Here is a 22,121-nt window from a genome sequence, read left to right as displayed (position 1 = left end):
ATTACAAAATAAACTCAATTATTAAAATTGGATATTATTATAACGGATTGAAATTGCATACGCGCAATCGCAGAATTTCGAATTAAAACGGATTAATGTTGTCTTTCCTAGTAAATCGGATTCAGATGGATTACAACCAATTTTATTGAATCGGTGTTTTTGTAATTAAAACGGACTCATCTCTTGAAAAGAAATATACAAATTAGGCGGATTATTTTGGATTATATATCCATCCGATTATTAGTGTTTATTTTGGATTGACAACAATATGGATTAGAATGTAATGATTTCGGATTGGAAATAATCTGCAAAAGCGATATTAAAACCGATTCTGATTAGTTTGGAATTAAAATCGATTACTTTTTAATCCGGGCGCGGATTGAACCGATTAAAACCGATTAAAACCGATTAAAACGAATTATGTTTTAATCGGTTTTAATCGAACATTTTCGGCAGGGTTCTTCTATATTTTCTAATGTTTGTATATCCTCTAACTTAATGACTTGATCGAGTTCAGCATTATTGTGTTCTATATTTTCGTTCACATTTGTGAGCTCTCCTTCATTCTTCCTCCTAATCGCAGAGCCAACATTGTCTCTTTCGTCTAATTCTCCCTCCGAAATTGATAACTCATTGCTCTGTATGTTTGCCTGCGATTGTTCAGGAAGCTCACTATGTGAAACAATTTCTGCTCTACATCTGTACACAGCACATTCTACATTTTCATTGTCCTCTATATTATTGTTTTTAACCTCTGTTTGCACAAGCTCGCGCACAAGCCTGAACTCTAGAATTAGATGAGGAAGGAACAAATAATAAAGAATCCGTTTATTGAGAGAGAGATTGCGTTTAGTAATTTATGTAATTTGAAATGGCTAGATTGGGCAGAACTATACAAAGAATACCAACATTTGTTGCATAGGAGAAGGGAAACTGCCCGAAAACCTTTCCAGTATTCGTGAACAAATTATTACAGAGATTATATAAAATACAATAGAAATACAATAAATGTATAAAACACATAAAAGAAACAAATCAATAGTTATTATAGTACAGTCCTTTCCTTTTATTTATGACAAAATATAATTGCATTCACTGATGCATTTCTTTGTTATGTAATCAGGTTCATTATCAAGGAAATATTAATAATATGTAAGCTCACAATTTCTATTGACGTAGTCAAATTAAAACAGATCACGTAATATCAAGAAAGGACTGTTCAATTATTCCTGCAAATCAATCAGAATATAAAATTCACTTCAAACATAATTGAAATAATCACTGAAATAATGTATCAATCTTTGAATGTTTATAATAATTAATCTTAATTGGCCTTTTACGATTTACCATATATAGACTGTTTGTTCTTGAACGAAGGACTCATTTTCAGCACAATCATGTATTCAGCAAAAGAAAATAAAGTATAAGAATTTCTCAATTTCTCATATTTTTAGGCCTTAGGTTTTCGATTGACACATTAATTCACTTTAGTATGAACATAACATTCAATAAGTCAGAATTCGTAAATTACTTAGTAGAATAATTATCAAGTCAATGAGAAATAAATTTTATAGCAACGCACGGAAACGAATATTATAGCAACGCACGGAAACGAATACTCGGTAGTTTTATCATCACGCAAGAGACGATTTATATAATTCGCAAGGAACGCATTTTCATTGAATACGTATTACAAGTGAATGTAAAGAATGTTCGCAAAGTAACGCAATGAACAATAAGAGATATTGTATAATCAATTACAAAAGAAAGAAATAAAGGTTTTCATTGTAACTGAAATGAAATGAAATGAAATGGTTGCAACCGAAGAATTAATTATTGACTTTACTTTAGACTGAGCTCAGTGTTACAAATGACTCGAAATAAATTTACACCTCACATGAGTTAACTTGCTCTCTGAATTTTAGCAAGTTGCAAATTTGTAACCGTCGAGGGTTTAATTATCCCTTGCGGATCCCTTGAGTAACGTTAGGTGAAATTCTAACGCCCGTACTCAAACGGTTACCTTTGAATTGATTAGTTTAAATTTGAGTATATCTGAGTTCCCCGATACTTGTTCTCGAAGACTTCGAAAGGGCTCTTGATTCCTGTCGAAAAGGCTCTCTCGAACGTTCCTGAAAATGGCTTCCTTCCTTCGTTTCACGTGCCGGCATGGCTCGCCGGGAATATCCCTGGATTCCTCTCGGTGACGATCGTAGTTGTCCGTATCAACCACGTGAATTGATGTATGATAAATAGTTATATTCTTAATGCACACGAATAGGCAGATTTCAGCGACCGCACAACTTTATCGCGAAATGAGACGCAATTACGTATTGAACTTAGCTATAACGCACGATGTATCGCGCTCGAAATCTCGATAACATGCTCGCTCGGCCGGGCTGCGCGCCCCTCCCAACATGCTCAAGCATGCGCGGTAAACACGCGCTTCGCCGCCTGGGACGCAACGTTGTCGGCGCCGCTCGCGCGCTTTTTCCGAGAACTACGTAGAATGCGCGGCAACCTATTGTATTACAACCGTCACAGATGGTCGCAAAAAAGAATAACACAATCTCTCTCTTTCTCTTTCTCTTTCAACTTCAAACAACCTCAAATTGCATAATCCAATTTGGTTTCTCATAAATTCCTTCAAAAACAATTTTATTTGTTAGTTTATTGTGAACTTTAAACACTTTATCATCTAAATAAATACTGAACCCTGCATCAGCCAACTTTCTTAGAGATAATAAATTTTCAGATACTTCTTTCGTTGCAATTACATTTGTTAATTTAATAACTCTCTTTTCTTTTTCATTCGTTATTAATAAAAGATCTCCTTTACCATCTATGGAAATGTCTGCAAGCTCATTCTTATTCGCGCATTTAATAACTCTATTATTACATTTTTCAAAGTTTGACAGAATTATATTCTTATTCACAATGTGATCTGTTGCACCCAAATCTACAATAAAATTGACTAATTCTTTTGAACTATCTCTATCTTCTATCACTTTAGCCATGCATAATTTACCTTCTTTTGGTTTTCCTTCAATTGCTGTTTGCGATGGTATAGTTTTCTTGGCTGGTTGTATTTTGGTTACTTTCCCTTTATTATCTACTCTTTTTGTTCCTCTTTGTGCAAATCTACCCTTTTTCTTTATATTTTTATTAACGGTTTTATTTGTATATTTTTTTCCTCTAAATCTGTTCGCCTGAGCCCCGGCATTAGGACAGCTATCACCCTTGTGTCCTCCAATCTCCTGGCAGTAATAGCAGAACCAGGCCTCTGATCCTGCTAGTGGGCAGTCCTTCGCCATGTGACCCAATTTGTTGCATCTGTAGCACTTTATTTCCTTGTGCTCTTCTGCGGTAGCCCTCTGCACTCTAACTTCTGGTTTCTCTAGCTTCTCTCTAACTTCACTCTTAGTCTCTGCCTCTAACTGCATCATGAAAGATTTTATTTCATCTACGTTCATTTCTTTAAGATTAGTTTGTCTTCTAATTAAATCTACATTCCTCAGTTCCGGCACATTAATTGACACAGCTTGATACAATGCAGATCTCATTTCTTGTTCTGTGAGAGGTACCGCATCTTCACATGATTCATATTCTCTAACTATTGAATCAAAGCGTTCGCAAAAATCACTTACTTTTTCGTCTTTTCTCATTTTAATTTGATAGAGTCTAGTTCGTACCGATGCATGAGTAACGTTTACTTCACTCTTTTTATAACCTCTTAATTTCTTCAAAATTTCTTTTGGATCTTTCTCATGTAAAATCCTTTTATGATAATTTTCATCTAAATGATTGATTATTATATCTCTAACTAGACTTTTTCTCTTAGCAACTTTTAATTCGGAAAGATTTTCTGGACTTTCAATGTTTGAATCTATTACATCTAATAAATCGTTATTCATTAATTCGGATTTTAAATAATCCATCCAAAGATCAAAGTTGGATTTTTGCGTCAGCTTATATTCTCTTCTAATATGCAACCTTTGACTGTTTAATTCTACCTCTAAAGCACTCTTAATTGTCTCTAAACTTCTATTTTTCTCGACTGAACAGACTGTCATCTAACTTTTTCTTTTTAGGCTCTACTTCTGATTCTTTAACCGTTTGTATACTGTATTCTACTTTACTTTGCGTATTCTGCTTATTTACCTCTAAACGTCTAATCTTCAGTCTCTCTTTCTCTAAATTTACGTGGGCGACTTCTACCATATTTTCCATCATGGAGGTTGCTTGGGTCATAACCTTCCCAGCAAACGAAAAAAGATTGAAAAGAATTAAAACGGGATTGCCAGGAATTCAATTAAGGACTTTCCAAATTCCATTCTGTCCAAAAAAGGGATTGAAATAGTTTCAATATCATGGAATTCCTTATTTTGGAAAGAATTTGTCTTTTTTGAATCCCATCCAATTCCGACACAAAAATATTATACCACTGAATGCCAGGTTAGGGGATTGGAAAGTTTCGTGATGAATTCCATTGAATACCATTAATTCCGTTAACAAAATGAATACCACTGAATGCCAGGTTAGGGATTGGAAAGTTTCGTGATGAATTCCATTGAATACCATTGATTCCGTTAACGAAATGAATACCATTGAATGCCAAACTAGGAATTAAAAATTTCCGTATTGAATTCCATTGAATTCCGTCTATTCTGACAATAAAATGAATACCATTGAATGCCAGGATAGGGATTGAAAAGTGTCCGTGTTGAACTCTGTGGCGGTACGCGCCACCATATAGTACACGCCCGCGCGGTATCTGCATTACCGGCAGTTCACGTCGACGCCGCTAGGCGTCGCATCGCCGGGGCATCTTCTCGAGTTCAAAGTTTCGTCTCGACCGCTATGTAAAGGGACCCCCTACGGTGCCTGACAGATCTTACAAATCTCATTTTCGGGCTAATTGCCCATCGGCAGTAGTGCGTGTAATGCTCTTTTAGGCATACACAAAAGCTCACCGACGAACAACGGCGCTTGGTCGCCCAACGGAGGCGCGAGACGTTTCCTAAACCATCTAATGCCATGCAATTCCATAACCTTTACGGATTCCATAAGATTGGATGGAATTGAAAATGTCTTTTTTGGATTCCATTGGGATTGGACCATCTCATTTCGAATTCCATCTAATTTCATCTAATTCCGCCAAAAAAGGGATTAAAAGGTATTAAAAAATTTTAATATCTTTTAATCCTTTTGCGTTTGCTGGGTTATCCAACATCTTTAATACCGAGTCCATTTTCGCAACCATCTTTTCTTGTTTCTCGTATAGCAGTTTCGTTCCTATCGGTAGTACAGGGCGATTCTCTACCCATGCATTTGTCACATCCACGTTTTCCACTTCGGTTTTTGATTGCTGTGTTTTGGGATTGCACCCCTTGCTTCATTCTCCTACTTTTTCTCTTTATCTTCTTCTAAACAAAATTTTAAATCACTCTATCTCTAAATACACAAGTATATTATCTTTCTTGATTGTTTTATTTAAAAAAAAAAACTCTCTTACCTTCATCTTTACTCATCGTTTTATTACTACCTCTTTCTCTCTTTACCACTGTGACCACGCTGCTATCACTATCGTAGTCAACCAGTGAATCTTGGTTTTCTTCCTCATCCATCGGAAGATTTTTCGTCTCTTCTTCCATCTAAATCGGGATTCAAATGTCAATTGAACATTAGCATTCCTCTTTTGACAAGATAAACCAACATTCATATTGACCGATAATAATTTACAATTTCTATCACTAGATTTCTTTCAGCGATAAAAATTTAATGCTTATGAGGCTATATAGAACGCACTGCAATTCACAATAACCCCAAAGCGAGAAAACCACGCGCCTCTGCAGGGCTATCCGCACGCGCACACCACTGTCCGTTGCGATCCCCAGCACTGCTGAAAAGATCTATGGGAGCTCGGGTTGATCACGCACGCGCACGGGGCCCATACAAATTTACGCGGCCTCCCTGTACAGTAATAAAGCTACACCGCACAGTTAGTCATGCTCAATTACCGACCCGATACATGTCGATTTTGAAAATTAATTCCATACACATGCCTGTATATATATATATATATATATATATATATATATATATATATATATATGTGTTATGGCGTCGCATCGATGCTATGTTTTTCCAATCGATCATGCGTCAGCGCGTGCCCGGCAACGCGTCCCTCGCGCCAAAACAATGACTCACTTTTCACGATCGGACTTTCGCGCGCCAAAAAAATGACTCGCCGTTCACAATCGGACTTGCACAGGCACATCGCTTTTCCCGCCAGCTTGTTACCAAGCGACATATTTCTATCTCTTTCTATCTCACACATCTATCTCTTTCTATCTCACACATCTATCTCTTTATACATCTATCTCTAATTCTCTTATTATCACTGTTGCCTTTATTTCTATCTCTCAAGAAGAAGGCAAAAACATCTATCTCCTTCTAACAGCATTTATCGAACGAACGTTCTTATTTGCTGAGAATTCTCTCGTTTTGCTCGTCAGCAACGAGGAATATTATTTACTTACCCTCTAATCTTCTAGATTCTCCTATTTTTCTAGATGCTTTTCGTCTTCTCGATGCCCTTCGCCGGCGTCTCACACACTTCGCGTTACACGTTCAACTGTAGAGGTTTTCGTGCTTCGTTCCTCACGCAGGGGAATCGTGCCCTGGGCCCATAACCTGTAGGCTATTCAATAAGGACGACTGTGTGCGTGGCGAGGTGGGCAGGAAAACACAAAGATTTATAGAATGCTCTAGATACTATATTTATTCTTTATACACTGTCAACTCAAACACGTCTGAACGCGACGAGACTGCGAGCTCTTCTGTGCTCACACAACGATCGCACGTACGCGTGGCGCCCCGAGGCTTGCGCCACTCGGGAGCTGCCCTCTAGAAGGGCGGGAGCACGTCGCTCGTTCAAAGCCCAGCTTCTCATAGCTTTTTATGTATATATTTTATTATCTTTAGAGAACATAAAAAATATTTTTTGAAGCTGAATTAATGAATATAAATATTAATTAAACCCTATCGAATACATGGCAAAAAAAAAACGGTGCCCATGATTGCGCCCATTCTGGTTGTCTAAAACAAAAAATTCAAAAAGATTATTAATTAGTATGAGTTTGGCTATAGCAGGAACTAGAATAGAATTTTTAAATTGAAAATTTAAAAAATGGCGGCAATTGAAAATTTAGTATGAATTTACTTAATCTTTAGAAAGTTGCCAAAATCGTAAAAAAAATTTTTTTTGACTAATTCTAGTTCCGGCTATAGCCAAACTCATACTAATTAAGAATCTTTTTGAATTTTTTGTTTCAGACAACCAGAATGGGCGCAATCATGGGCTCTGTTTTTTTTTGCCATGTATTTGATAGGGTTTAATTAATATTTATATTCATTAATTCAGCTTCAAAAAATATTTTTTATGTTCTCTAAAAATAATAAAATATATACATAAAAAGCTGATATTAACAATTTTCACTGGTTTCTTGTAAAAAAATTCCGAAAAAAGCGCGTTCTAGAGTAGAGTACCCCCTTAAGGAGTAAAGCCACTCTAAAATTTTCAAAAAATCGATTTTTTTTGGTTAAACGATTCTTTAAGATCTTAGAAATAAAATACACTTGGTTTCAAAGCTCGAAAAAATCTCTATTATCCCTTTTTCGTAATCCGTCTGTCGCCGCGTTTACATCTGTGAATGATGAAACTGAAACTTTAAACGCGTTTTTCTCGAAATTGCTTTTTTAAAGTCGGGCGGAATCAGAACTCGAACACCTTTTATCCGATTAACTTGAAATTTTGAGTGAAACTTTACAATAACATTATCTTTAGAAGTACCTAGGGATTTTGCGATAAGTTGAACAAAACTTTTTTTATAAACAATTTTATGCGACATTTTTTAGCGAAAAATGAAGCACTTTTTTCCAACATGCACCATTCTTACAAAAAATGATATTTCGCAATTCCCCTAGGTACTTCTATAGAAAAACTTATATATTTTTCAAGAATCTTTGAATTTTTGTTCCAGCTCAGAAATTATAGGAGCTTCGATTCCGCCCGTTAGACGCCTTCCGCAAAAAGGCACTTTGGAGCAATGGCTCTGGTGCCGCCATTTTGGCAATAAATAATTAATAAAAAAATTTTTTTATACTTTAATATATAGATAATAAATAGAATTAAACCGATTTTTATTTATGATTATTGTATTTCTGAAAAAAATTATCAAAAATTGGCTTTTTTTTGGGACTTTAGAGTGGCGTTACCCCTTAATGATAACGATAAATTGACCCTTCGCGAAAAGTATTGCGGGGTGCTTTGCAGCTCGATTGTTAATGAAAAAGGCAGCCAAACCGCTGCCGCTACGAAACCATTGCTGGGAGTCCGGCGTGCGGGCAGGCTCCGACACCGCGCACACCGCGGCCCCCAGGTCCTCGGCCTGATGTATGAGAAGGTCCTGCGCTTCTCGACTTCTGTTCAAGTTGATCTGAATTATCAATGACTTCGCGTTATCCATTGATACGACCAGGATGCAGTCTTGAATTTCCCTCTTTGCTAAAGCAGGCAGGAGACGATCCCAAACGGTGGTTTGACTGTCCGCCACCCTCGGCGCAGACAACGCAGTGTGGAGCGGCACTGCACTGACCTATTTGGTGATCCTGAGCTGCACACCTAAAGCAGGATCCCGTGCGGTCCTCCGGGTAACCGCACGTACCCCTAACGTGTCCGTATCTCCAACACTTGAAGCATTGAACTGGTCTTTTGTCGAGAAGTTCAGCGCGGGCGACTGTCCATCTGATTTTTATTTTTTTCGAGTCAGAGATTTTAAGTGCGACAGTCAGGCACTTGATCCAAACAGAGTTAAGCCCGTTACGCAACGGTCTAATATTACCAATTCTAATGTTAGTCTCGTCACAGCCCCCAATGACCGAAACCTTGTCAAGTATGTCCAATTTCGAGATGGAATCGTCAAAGTTCCATAAACGAATTTCACCCGTCGTTGTGGGACTGTTTATGCGTACTGTAGTGTCATCCAAGACTTCTCTGAGTTTTTTAGGAAGAGTATCTGCCTTGGAGGCGCCATTTTGGGGGGAATCTCAATAATAATTCCACCGTTAATACCACGGCGTATCCTAGAGTCCTCAATTCCAAGCGTCCCTAGTGTGATCTTTTCACGTGCTTGTTTGAGGATTTTTGCGTACGTTACCTTCTCAGGATCAACAGCCGCAGTCTTGGGTGGTCTGCGGCGAGAAGTGCCGCGGGGAATTCTGGTCACCGCGTCAGCAACCCACTTAGCAACTTGACGTTGCACGTTATCCCCAGACACCTTCTTACGAATATTCTTAGGAGTCCGAGTTTGTTGAAAGTTCGCGTCTCCGTGTGGTCCACTCGATTTTGTTGCCGAGTTGTTACGTAGAGATTTTAATTCTCGACAACGTTTGGACAATATAACTATCTTCTCGTTTAACTGTTCGATCTCCCGGCGTTTTTTTTGTCACCGGCATCAGAGTCCTCCGGGTAGTCTGATGTGGACACTGCGGAGCTTTTTCTAGCCCCTTGAGCAATCCCAACGAGTTCTTTATTTCTAACAGGAGGATCGGGTTTTGCGATGTCATCGTTCAATGACTTTCCCAGATTAATTATTTTACCTAAAAAGGGCGTACATCGCGTTTTCTTAGCCTTTGAGGCAAAGGGATGTGCTCCTGTTGATTCTCTGTGTCTGTAGCCGAGGGTTCGTTACTATCCGAATGTATTTCCTTTTGATTCGTCCTCTTGCTATGTTCCTGTTGATTCTTCATATCTATAGCTGAGGATTTATCGGAGCGTATCTTCTTCTGATTTGTCCTCTTGTTATAATCCAGCTTAAAGCCCAAATTTCCTGGCTGCGACTCGCCGAAGATGAAAGGTGGAGACTTTGGATCAGCAGCAGGAGGGGCAGACTCGACGTTTCAGGATGCTAAAAATTTCCGAGATATTCAACAGACCGCGTTTGAGGGAACCTTTGAGCTGTCCTTGAAAGTTCTTACTGTCTTTCCTTATTAGTTCAATTTTCTCGAGAAAATTAGACGTGAGTTCAGAAAGTTCATTCACACTTAGATTTTTCAGTTCGTTTGGCGGGACAATCTCCATACGAGTTTTGCCATCGAGCGAGTCCGACGACCTCGGGGGATCTTTATTCTTAACTTTAGACGGTTTAGGTCTTTTTAGGAGCCGAAAACTTGTATTTAAGGGAAACGCCGCAGACACCTCTTGAGAAGACGGGGAATTCTCCGCCTTCCTTTTCGGGTTTCTTTTGTCCCTTAATACTTCCTCATCCGAGTCCGAGTCAATTACGATTGAGTCAAGTACGATAATTCCATCCCTGTTCTGAGATTTCTCGCCATGGTCAACATCCATGGAGTCCTCTTCATCTTCATTGTGTCTAGCAACACGTTTTTCAGATGAGAAAGGTGGAAGTTCGTCCAGATTATCTTCGTAGTCGCAAGTCGTAGAATCCTGTAGAACAGGTCGATCCAGGTATCCAGAATAGTTTATTTTTCTGGTTAATGTAAAGGCAGGGTCGATCTCCGTCGACGCCTGTAGCTGGGTCGTCGTCTCTGTAGAGGACTCAGCTGTGCCGTGCGTCAGAATAAAGTCCAACGTCCCACCCGGCGTGTCCGTGGGATCTGTGGGACACACAGACACCGGGGTAGTCGGGTCATCCAAATTTGCGGCGATTAATTCCTCATCGGCACGCGTAGTTAATGCCGGCGGTAACGAACCTCCATCCGTTTTTCCTGAGGAAGTCGCCTTTCTGGTCCTGGCCAAGGTAGGCGTGGCGGTTAACGAGAAACATGTTTACAAATATCGATGCGTACAGTGTAGTCTCGCGTTCAAAACCTTGGAGAAATATAAACGTCGATCGCGATTTTATCTGTTTGCCAATTATCCGGCGCCGCGTTTTGTTTTAACTCCTACCGTTTCGATTTAAACGGGTTTTACATTTTGAAAATTCGTCACACAACCGCTTAGCGCGCAACGAACCGTAACACGGCAAATCGTTTCGCAACAAAGACTAATTACATTGAAACACGATGGAAATATTACCACCAGGTTGTATTGACGAGAAAATATGTATTTTCACGCAACGCTCTCCGTACTGGGGCACGACAGTTTGCGCAACAGCTCGAGATTTCTTTCGATTCTGTCCAGGTCGTCCTGCAGCTCCTGGATCTCTTCGGCTGATAGAGGCGTTCTCCGCTCCGACAGGATGGACACGACGTCGGAGAGGCTCAGAGACGCCATGCGTCAGGGCGACGCCTTATCACCGTGATTCAGGAGTCCCTGCTTCAGCATCTTACCCAGCAAACACAATGCAACATGTAACGTACAGATTAGTTGTAATTTCCTACTCAACAATATAAATGCAATATAACACGTGTGTCGTTTCGGTACTGTATCGCTTCAGCGCGGAATTCATCGCGAGTCCTATCTTCGAATCGCGCCGCGGAAGCTGCAGTTCCTCGTCGTCGGCCACGAGTTTACACGACAGTTTCCCAAAAAGTAGAGGGGATAACGTTGGTACCAACGAAAATCCCTGAGGGGTGTCGTTATAATTTCTACGGGTTAGCAACACTGTGTTGAAGTAGTATAGCTGTCAGTTTGCGTAATTTTTTTGACATTTTGACATATAATGTGCACGCGTGTATAATAAATATGTTATATAATAAATATGCACTTAAGTAAAATAAAATTAAATAAAAATGACAAAAAACAAAGTGCATAGAGGATGAACAAGGTAAAAAATTATAAATAAATAATTATTATTATTAGTAATTAAACAATTTTAATTTTTTTAATAGCAATGCGACGACAGATTGACGCAACAAACCTATTGGGGTTTGAGATCGGAAGTGGAAAGCTTTTCCAAAAAATTGCGGATCGATTCTTAAAGGAAACAACTGTAGTAAGATTAAAAATCATATATTTTAAATAAACGACACAAGAGCCACTAAGAAAAATTAAAAGAAGAATGTGCGCGAGGCATTAAAATGTTGATGAATCCATTTCTCTTTTTCCAACTAGTTCTAATAATGAATGTAATATTAATAATAAGTCTAACTCTTGTGTATTTTCTATTTTATTCCAAATTTTTTGTATTTTATCCTCTCTTTGTTGAAATTTGTTGCGTTCCAATCTTGCCCAAAATTTTGAGTGCTTTAACAAACTTCTAATACTTTTTTGATGCTCAGTCAGATTAGCTGTAAATAATATTGAATTGTAAAGACAGTAAAAATATTCTGGGAAAAAGTGTTTACAATGAAGCGTTCATAATATACCTAAAAATTCTACACATCTCGAGTGTTTATTTAAGCTTTCTCGAAGTTTCCGGTTATGTCTCTCTGAAACATTGTTTGTTCTATGTAATTTTTTGAAAATACAGAACAAACTAGGCTTAAAGCCATTCAGCCATGTATCCCGATAATAATTAAAAAATGATTGCAAGTACTTGCAATCGTCGAAAATAATTGTATCAATTATCTTAAAGCCTTCTTCTACTAATTGTTCGGGCAAGAAAGCCAAAGATATTAATAACTTAGTTGCACCCAACCCAATTTTTTTTGGTCGCCTTTAACCCTTTACGGTCACACTATGTAAAATACACCCCAGCGTTTTTTGACTTCGAAAACGACCCAGTAAACCAATGGAAATGGGCCTTTTGCCGCCATCTACAGGTAGTTGGGACCTTCAAGTATCGATCCCCATCGGTGGTATATTTTTCGGCCCGTTAGTTCTCTCTCGGCATTTTTTTTCGCAAAAAATCGCACCTTTATAACCTCAAAATCAATATACTTTTTGAAACGGCCGCATAAACTGCAATAATTAGTGAAAAGTGCGTCATCTGAGGATGAAAAAACCGTTTGAAAAATTAAAATATCTTAAAAAATGTAAAAGTTATATTAGTTTTTGTGAAAAGTCACTTTTCCGACTTTTTTTTTCAACAATTTTTTTACATATGTTAAATTAATTTTTTGCAAATCAAACCTATACAGTCTTTTTAAGGAAGACTTAAACTACAACAAGATATATTTTTCTTTTTTTTTAATGTTACCTACAATTTTTTATACACGTGCAAACACGCTGGGGGTGTATTTCACCCAGTGTGACCGGTACGGGATTCTCGGGAAGTGTGACTGAAAAGGGTTAAGTATTTTGTGTTTGTCAGCATTATGTACTAACGCCTATAACAAAGCAATAAAAGGAAAATTGGCATGTATTTCATGTTTATTATTATTTGCGTTATTTTTTATTACCTGACTGTAATGAAAGAAGCAGCCAATGACTTTAACATTGGGGAAAATCGTCTGTAGCGCTTTTTGTTCAGCTTTTTCGAAGTCCGCTATTGCTAAGTCAGGTGCTATTTTGACAACATTGGTGACTTTTCTTAAGACGTCTATATAATTATCAGTAGTGCGTCCTTCCATAATCGTGTAGACAATTGGAAATGTCTGAAATTTGAGAGCAATTTAATTTACTTATATATTTACATACAGTGCGTTTTGCAATTAAATGAAATAATTATAATTACTTCATAAATAAACTAACTGAATTGTTTTGCTTACTCTATTATTATGTTTAATTATAATTGTCCACAATTGACAATTATTATTTTGTAATTGTGGGACCGTCGTAAACGTTCCATCCACAAAAATAGTTAATTTTTCATTTACTTCTTTTATAAGTAACTCTGTTAAATTTTTGTCGATAAAAATAACAGCTTTGGTGTCATTATTTTTAATGACAAACTTAATACTAAAAGAATCTGCTGTATCTGTCAGCAGTAATTGCTTCCAATTTTCATCTGTCAAACACCTCGATAGATCATTTAAATTTTTTGGAATCTGTCCAATACAATTTTTATTTTTATAACGTTCTATCGATTTCTCAACGTTAGCAATGTTTGTCAAATCCATCAAATCATCGTATCTAAACGTAAATGTACAAATTATAAATAGTAGTTAGAAATCATCTTTGTAACAGCATTTACTATTTTCGATTTATCGTTATTTACTCACTTTGAAATAATTCTTTTTTTTATCATTCTTGTTGAATCAAATGCATGCGAGGCCTCGATTTCTTTTTTAATTTCAGCCAGTTTAAATATTGGTTTATCATGCTCGTGTCTCCCACTTAAAGTGTAACGACCATTTTCCATTTTTAGTTTTGCTTTACATTGCACATCTTTGTTTTTGCGAAAACTACATTTATAATATCTACGAGACAATTATTTATAATTAAATGCATTGAATACAATCCGATGTACTTCTATGCTCATTATGTAAATGAAAAAATTATCTTCTCAATAACTTTTACAGAACTATATAGGTATAATGATCTTAATGAGAATGTAGATAAATTCTCAAAAATTAATACTGTGACTCAGAAGTGTGATAGTATATACGATTAAAATATCATTAAATTATAAGCTGTTTTTTAAATCAATTTTCCTATATTACAGTTATTTAATTAATTAATTTCACTTTTACTACGTTTACGCGAGCTGTTGCGAGCGTTATACTTCTGTAGTAACTTACGATATATCACTCATTTACGTAGAGTAAATTATCGCAAGTTAGGTACTACAAAATCACGTTTACGCGAAGGAAAATCCCGTTTACGCGAAGGAATTGTCGTAAGTTATTACAAAAGTAACGCTCGCGTAAACGTAGTATTTGTTTCAGATATCTGCTTACATCGCATCTCCGTAGGATTTATTATAATGGAAATGGTATCCCTCGTATTCCAATTTTGGCTGTTTGATTCTTGCAGTATTGCATTTCTTTTTTTCTGCCATATTAAAAGGTACAATAACTAATAGACACAATAATTATTAACAACGGCACTAGCAAATGCACACGTACGATAATAATAAACAACGCCACTTTTGTGCTACAATGCTTGTAAGAGTGTAAAATGACAATCGGAAAAAATGACAATCGGGAAAAAGAAAATCATATTAAAGCGCAATATTTGATTTGTGGTACAAGAGTGCCGTTGTTAATAATTATTATGTCTATTAGTTATTGCATCTTTTGATATGGCAGAAAGAAAGAAATGCAGTACTGCAAGAATCAAACAGCCAAATTTGGAATACGAGGGATACCATTTCCATTATAATAAATCCTACGCAGATACGATGTGAGCAGATATCTGAAACAAAGTGAAATTAATTAATTGAATAACTGTAATATAGGAAAATTGGGTAAATGTTCCGTATAATGCTGTCCCCTCCGATTTTCTTAAAACTTTGTAAAATAGTTTATTTTTATATGTAAAATACATTCTGAGAAGGTGTGAGTAAACCTAGAAGTGTGAGCGGGGGGGGGGTTTGGCCTTCTCACTGATTTTAGGACACGTCTTCGGCGTACAGATTAGTGACGCGCTTTAAAGTATTTAACTGTATTTAAAAGTATTTAACTGTTTAAAGCGCGTCACTAACCTATGTAGGTTAGTTAGTGACGCGCTTTAAACAGTTAAATACTTTTAAAGCGCGTCACTAACCTACATAGGTTAGTTGACGCGCTTTAAACACTTAAATACTTTTAAAGCGCGTCACTAACCTACATAGGTTAGTTGACGCGCTTTAAACACTTAAATACTTTTAAAGCGCGTCACTAACCTACATAGGTTAGTTGACGTTATAGAGTTTTACCAAAAGTATATGAAATAAAGATATAATTTTCCGGGGATGAAAATGTCGTGGTTAATTTTTCGTTACCGATCTTTTTGGAAACCGGTTCCGAAGTTTTTTCAAATTTTACGAGAATTAATTGACCAAATCTCAAAGAATTGTATATGAAGTAAGGGTAGAATGTTCCAGAGAGTGCCATAAAATGTACAATTTTTCGTTACCGATCTTTTTGTAAACCGGTTACAAAATTTTTCTAATTTTTCGGGAATTAATTGACCGAATCGCAAAGAATTGTATATGAAGTAGGGATAGAATTTCCCGGGGATTGCCATAAAGTGTATAATTTTTCGTTACCAATCTTTTTGGAAACCGGTTTTAAAATTTTTCCAATTTTTCTGGAAATAATTGACCGAATCTCAAAGAATTGTATATGCTGATTTTTTTGAAACCGCGAGTTTAATTTTTCATTAATGTACTTAGTAAAAATAATAACTGTTGAAGTTTACATATTAGAAACATTGAAAAATATAGTCATCGCCGGTGAACAAATATGACACGCAATAGAAACAAGGTCAAAGTTAAATTCGAATTAAACGTTGTCACGGGGCACATAATTATAGTAAAATTGTTACCGATTACAATAAATAGCGATCTGAGTCGCTTCTTTAGTTATAGCAGATCTATCTGCATTAGTGAGCATATACCCTTTCTCAGTATCTGAGGAAATACGCACACAAAAAATCACATATGTAACATATCAGCAAAGGAGAGGAAGATAACGGTTTAAAACAAACTAAAAAAAGCGTGTGAAATGACATGAATCTATTGGATCTGTGGATAGTTATAGGTTAGATTACACAGCGGATTCGGATTCGGCGACCCCAAAAACATAAAGTAAACATGGTCAGACCTCCAGATCAAAACAAAAATTTTTGTGTGTGTGGCTGTGTTATGAATAGTTTGACATTATGGGCAGTAAAAAGGTTAAACTAATTATTATTAACAAAACTTAACGATATATTTGTAATAATATATTTGGATGAAACAAACAGTTTTATTGTTTGGAATCGAAAACTGCTGAGAGATTGAATGAGAAAAGTTAATATCATATTCATAATATTTTTATTTCAAATACTTACTTTCAAATATCTCCTTTAAGTCACACAGATCTTTTTCTTGCAGCCATTTAGTCACTTCCTTATCCATTCTTGTAGTTCAATCCAGAAGTGAGGGTACCACGTTATATTACGTACAACAGACAGACACTGAACTGAACACGACACGTACCGACATGCACTGCACGGACTTTGCGCGCAAAAATCGCAAATCAAGCAATTTCTTAATATTAAAAATATATTCTTAATTTAAGAAGATATTCCAAAGAGCATCACGTAAAAAAGAAAATATTCTTATTCGTTAAGAATATAGATCTATTAAGAGGACCTTTAAAGTGTAACGGCCTGACTTTATCGAACGCGGATTGGTTTACGGGATCGGGAGTTCGATGAAAGGCCCAGAGACAGTAATCAATTTGCCATGTGACAGTAACATGCACTTTATTCAAGATTCGGTATTACACATAAGCTGGACGCGGTAGATTACAGTGGTCGGTAGTGCCGGTGCACGCGACGCGGTGCACGGAATATCGGGACTCGAGTCTTCGCCCCGAGATGCGGTATGCCGAGGAGAGAATAACGCAGCTCGGTATATTACCTACGGAACGCGGCTACAGATCTCAGATATTCCGTATGAACCGAATTAATACCTAAAATAAAGATATAAGATGATAACGGAGCGCAGTATCGTACATACGGAACGCGGCTATAGCTTAATACATAAAATAAGATATAAGATGATAACGGAACGCGGTATATTACATACGGAACGCGGCTACAGATTAATACATAAAATAAGATATGAGATGATAACGGCACGCGGTATATTACATACGGAACGCGGCTACAGATTAATACATAAAATAAGATATAAGATGATAACGGAACGCGGTATATTACATATGGAACGCGGCTACAGATATCAGAACGCAGTAGCTATGCTATATGAACCAAATGAAGGCATACGACGATAACGAAACGCGGTATATTACATACGGAACGCGGTATATTACATACGGAGCGCGGTATATTACATACGGAACGCGGCTACAGCTATCAGAACGCTGTATATGATGCACGGTTAAGATAGCGCGGTATATTGCATCGGAGGATGGCGGAATCCCGGGATCACGGTTGTGAGAACTCTCGCGGCGAGGCCGAGCACGCTCGACCCCACGGTACCGTGGTCGTCGGGGCAAGTATCAGGGAGCTCGGAAACACTCTGAGAACCCTCAGTCGAGAACCAGAACTCTGGACCTCGTTGTGCATGTTGCCCTAGGATTCGGAAGGTAGCTTCGTCAGGAATAGCGGAAAGCCGTGGTAAAGACGAAGTGTCTTCTTCGTCGAGCGCGCCGGCTTTTTATACCGCGCGGCGCGGTGAGCTTGGCAGGAGGGTGGCCGATCGTCAGGCGACGGTGCGGTGGTGGGAGCGGCGCGATCCCACGTGTTCGCTTCGGCGGGGATCGGCTCGCTTCGGCGCTCGTCGGCGTCGTGCGGGAAGGCACCGGTGCGGCGGATTTCCCGCGCACACGGTGCGTTTCAAGTGTTTAAAAAAATGTGGGCGCACCGCGCCCTGTCCTCGCCCGACGGAGATCGGTCGGGCGGCTCCCGGCGGGTGGTAGCCGGGGACGATGCCTTGTCGTAAGGGCGCATCGTTACAAAAGTATACATGTCAAGAATACAATTTTTTCGGTGACTGCACACTGTAAGGCCTCGTTCAATCGTTTTACTGTTATTTTATCTTTTTCGAGATTTTTTTGAAATTTATTCCATTTCTCAATTTTTTCTTCGGTTAAATTACCATCTACAGCCATCTCATCTAGTTTTACAAGAAATATGATTTCCTTGTTTTTATTTAAGATCTTATCACGAATTAATGATCTTATATTATAAGCTAATTGGCCGACATATAACACTCGTTGGACACGATACATTTCATTGTATATATCTGTTAGATTTTGTATGTTCTCTTCTAATATTTGTATACGTTTACAATAGTACTTGTTTCTACGATCCATTTCTTTAATTGTACCATCCATTTCTTGATTTTTTTCTTTATATAATTTTATGCGTTCACAATGGTTTCTTATAATTTCATCTCTTTGGCGTATTTCTTGGAGAAGTTTTTGGAAAAGTTTTCTGCTGCGCAGCATTATAAGCCCAGCACCAACTGCCGCCTTCCGCATCCTATAAATAAAAAATTACACATTTTCACTAAGTGTCGTGCTGGACGTAACTGTTAAAAATTGTTTAAAAAATTATAAATGGTCGGAATTATTTGCAAAATTAATCCTAAAGCATAGAACTCTTATAGAACTGTCGAAAACAACCGAGAACTGCCGAAAATCTTCAGCATGACACATTTTTACTAACATAAGTGCCGTGCTAGACGTAACTGTTAAAAGTTGTTTAAAAAACAATTAATTACCGGAACTCTTTTTAAAACTAATTCTATAAAGCATAGAACTCTTGTAGAACTATCAAAAACAATCGTTAGAACTGCGGAAAATCATCAGCACGACACATTTTCACTAAGCGTCGTGCTGGGCGCGGATATAAAAAATTGTTAAAAATTGTTAATTGGTGGAATATCGATCTGAAATTGTATATATGTGTGGAACTCAAACAGAACTTTCGAGAACTCTTGTCAAAACTGATAATATTCAACGCGTTTTGGTACTTTAGAGGAGAGAGTGTCGTGCTAAATTCGCGAAGTTAGCACATTTTTTTCAATTTCAATTTTTTAATATAAGAAATGCGGAACTCTCTGTTTAATTTTTATCAGGAACTGTAGAACTGTGAAAAGTGCTACTGGAACTCTTAGTATTTTTTAGAAATTTAAAGAATGTCGTGCCAACTTCACAGACGCTTCTCGTCGTTGTTCGCGGACCTTTCTCTCCGCCTCGTTCTCTATTTTTATTTTATTTTGTCTGTTCCGCAAAGGAATTTAATCGTTTCGAGAATTTAATGGAAATCTTATTTTTTTTACTTCACTTATCTTTTTGCTTCATACACGAGACGCTGAGATCAGGAACAGGATTAATCGTGAACTTTTTGTCTTGGAAAAAAAAACGGGAATGCTATTATTTCTACAACAATACAACTCTTTTTTTATTAACGGTATTAACATGCCGTACCGTTGAATACCGATGCGCCATCATACGGAGATACGATCTAGACGAGAGTTCGTCGCGGCCATTGCGTGAAATGTCGCGGATAAGAAGCCGCGCGATTAAGTCGAATGTTATATGAACGTGCGTGAAAGTAGACGCGCGGACGCGAGCGTGTGGAAGCGTCGAGGTTACGCACAAGTTTCCGCACAGGGACGACACTCTCTCGCGCCGCTGTATTTTTGCACGTCACTTCCCTTCTCCCGTTCCTTCGGCCACCTCTCGTTCTTCCTACGCGTCGCGTTGTGAGTCACGCTCTATATTTAGAGGCTCGTAGAGCGCGTATTCCGCGCTCATACGCGCTCTCGCATCGTTCAGGCATCGCAAAAATATGTCACGCTCGTCTTTATATCTGCGACGAGCCCGCAGGATGATGCGTCTTTTATCCTTCGCGATGTGTGGGTCCGCTGCGTAAACCCGTTCCAACGGCCGACCTCCATGCGGTGCGTCGCGGCGCGGCGCGGCGCTTCTTCTCGTTAGGAGCCTCAGCCGAAGTATTTTTGATTTGCGTTTGATTTAATATTGAACACACAATTTTAAACCCGAATTGCCATTTTGGTCTTACACTTAATATATTTACCGTAAAATAATTTTTCACAACACCTCCACGGAAAGTTTGACTTTCCATGCCTGTAGAGAGCGGCGAAAGCGGCCAATTTCACGCCAGGTCAAATAAGTAAGAAATAAAACTAATAAATATTCGGTGTATAAACAATAAAATTATAAACGTGTAGATGAAGACAGTAAGAAATGAAATTTACTGATTAAACGAACTCACCGAGTGAAGTTCGATTGTAATTATGCTGAAGGGTCTCGTCCGGATGGATTATACTTTGTAGTCGTGCATCCCTGCACGTCGAGCCAACAGAATTTTATCCCTAGAAGAAAAAAGGGGCGCCCCGAGCGCTCCAATTGCTGCCGTGGGCGCGCGCGCATTCCTTATCCCGCGCGCAACCGCCATCTTTCTTCATATTTCAAAACAGTGAAGGCCAGTAAGTTGCCAAATAAAGTTAATGGGTGGGAAAGAGCAAGGTCTAACAATAACTGGGGAGGCAAGTCCATCCGGACGAGACCCTTCAGCATAATTACGATTGAACTTCACTCGGTGAGTTCGTTTAATCAGTAAATTATGCCTCGGGTCTCGTCCGGATGGATTATACTTTGTAGCAGTTCACCACGCGACTTACTTAGTCCTCACAAAGGAGAGTACACATCGTTCTTCTTTTTTTTTTATTTCAAAAGCTGAAGATAACTTACTTAAGAGCAGAGTACAGACTTGGTACCTACAGTGAGAATCGAATTTGTAAATGCGTCTGAATCGATGATCGGACGATTATAAAACGTAGCAAACATGCGAGATTCTCCGAACCAACCCGCGGCCCTTTTTATGAGGTCCAGTGAGACTCCTTTTTTGGCGGCTAGCGAAGTAGACGCGTGACGCGTGCTATGCGCCGAAAAAAACTCATCGACTCCACAGGCCACGAGAGTACTTCGTATCCATTGACTGATGGTCTGACTTGCCGCGGGGCCATAGGGCTTTTTTAACTTGATAAAGAAAGAGTCGCAACCGACTGGGCGCAAATTAACCGTACGATCTAAATAATGAGAAATAAGCGCTATAATACATAAGTTATCGTGGCCTATGAAACGAGAAAACGAAAGTAATGGCTGGGAGCAACCCGGCGCCGATGTTTTCAAGTGATCCGTTATGCGAATAGTAATTTTATCTCTGGTTAGGGATATTTGAGAAACTTTAATTGCCGCCAAAGTTTGACAGCGCTGACCAGAGCACAACGCTAACATTACTACTAGTTTTTTTCGTAAGTATGTCTAAAGAGAGATCTCGGTGGGGAAACCAAGAACCTAGTTTAGAAATCACCGGGGCTGGGTCCCAAATGACATCGTATTTCGGATGCGGCGGTTTCAAGACACCCGCTCCTTTGCAGAAACGTCGTACTAAAGGGTGATCACCAATCTTATTGGCCGAAATTAAAGAAACCGCCGATCTTGCTGTACTCAGCGCGGAGTATGAGCCAGCACTATCTAGTTCTTTCGATAAAAAAGCGAGAACGTCTTTCGCTTTTGGACAGAATGGATCTGTCTGGCGATCTTTGCAATAGAACCACCATGATCGCAAGGGCCGTGAGTAT

At 38.3% G+C, this 22,121-nt stretch overlaps 1 protein-coding gene and 1 pseudogene across 1 annotated transcript; both read right to left on the bottom strand.

The window, feature by feature from the left end:
* Window positions 1–425: 425 nt before the first annotated feature.
* LOC139825260 (uncharacterized) lies at window positions 426–5,654 on the bottom strand (annotated as a pseudogene).
* Window positions 5,655–12,322: 6,668 nt separating this feature from the next.
* LOC139825259 (uncharacterized) lies at window positions 12,323–16,892 on the bottom strand. Its single transcript, XM_071797839.1, has 5 exons — window positions 16,826–16,892; window positions 13,618–13,856; window positions 13,309–13,503; window positions 13,190–13,236; window positions 12,323–12,623 (listed from the first exon to the last, which is right to left on the bottom strand). The coding sequence occupies exons 1-5, from the start codon at window positions 16,890–16,892 to the stop codon at window positions 12,323–12,325; spliced, it is 849 nt and encodes a 282-aa protein (XP_071653940.1).
* Between the last annotated feature and the right edge of the window lie 5,229 nt (window positions 16,893–22,121).

This window comes from Temnothorax longispinosus, chromosome 2, assembly GCF_030848805.1.
Source record: "Temnothorax longispinosus isolate EJ_2023e chromosome 2, Tlon_JGU_v1, whole genome shotgun sequence".
NCBI lineage: Eukaryota > Metazoa > Arthropoda > Insecta > Hymenoptera > Formicidae > Temnothorax > Temnothorax longispinosus.
The sequence above is the reverse complement of the archived record's forward strand: the minus strand, read 5'-3'. Positions and strand labels throughout refer to the sequence as shown.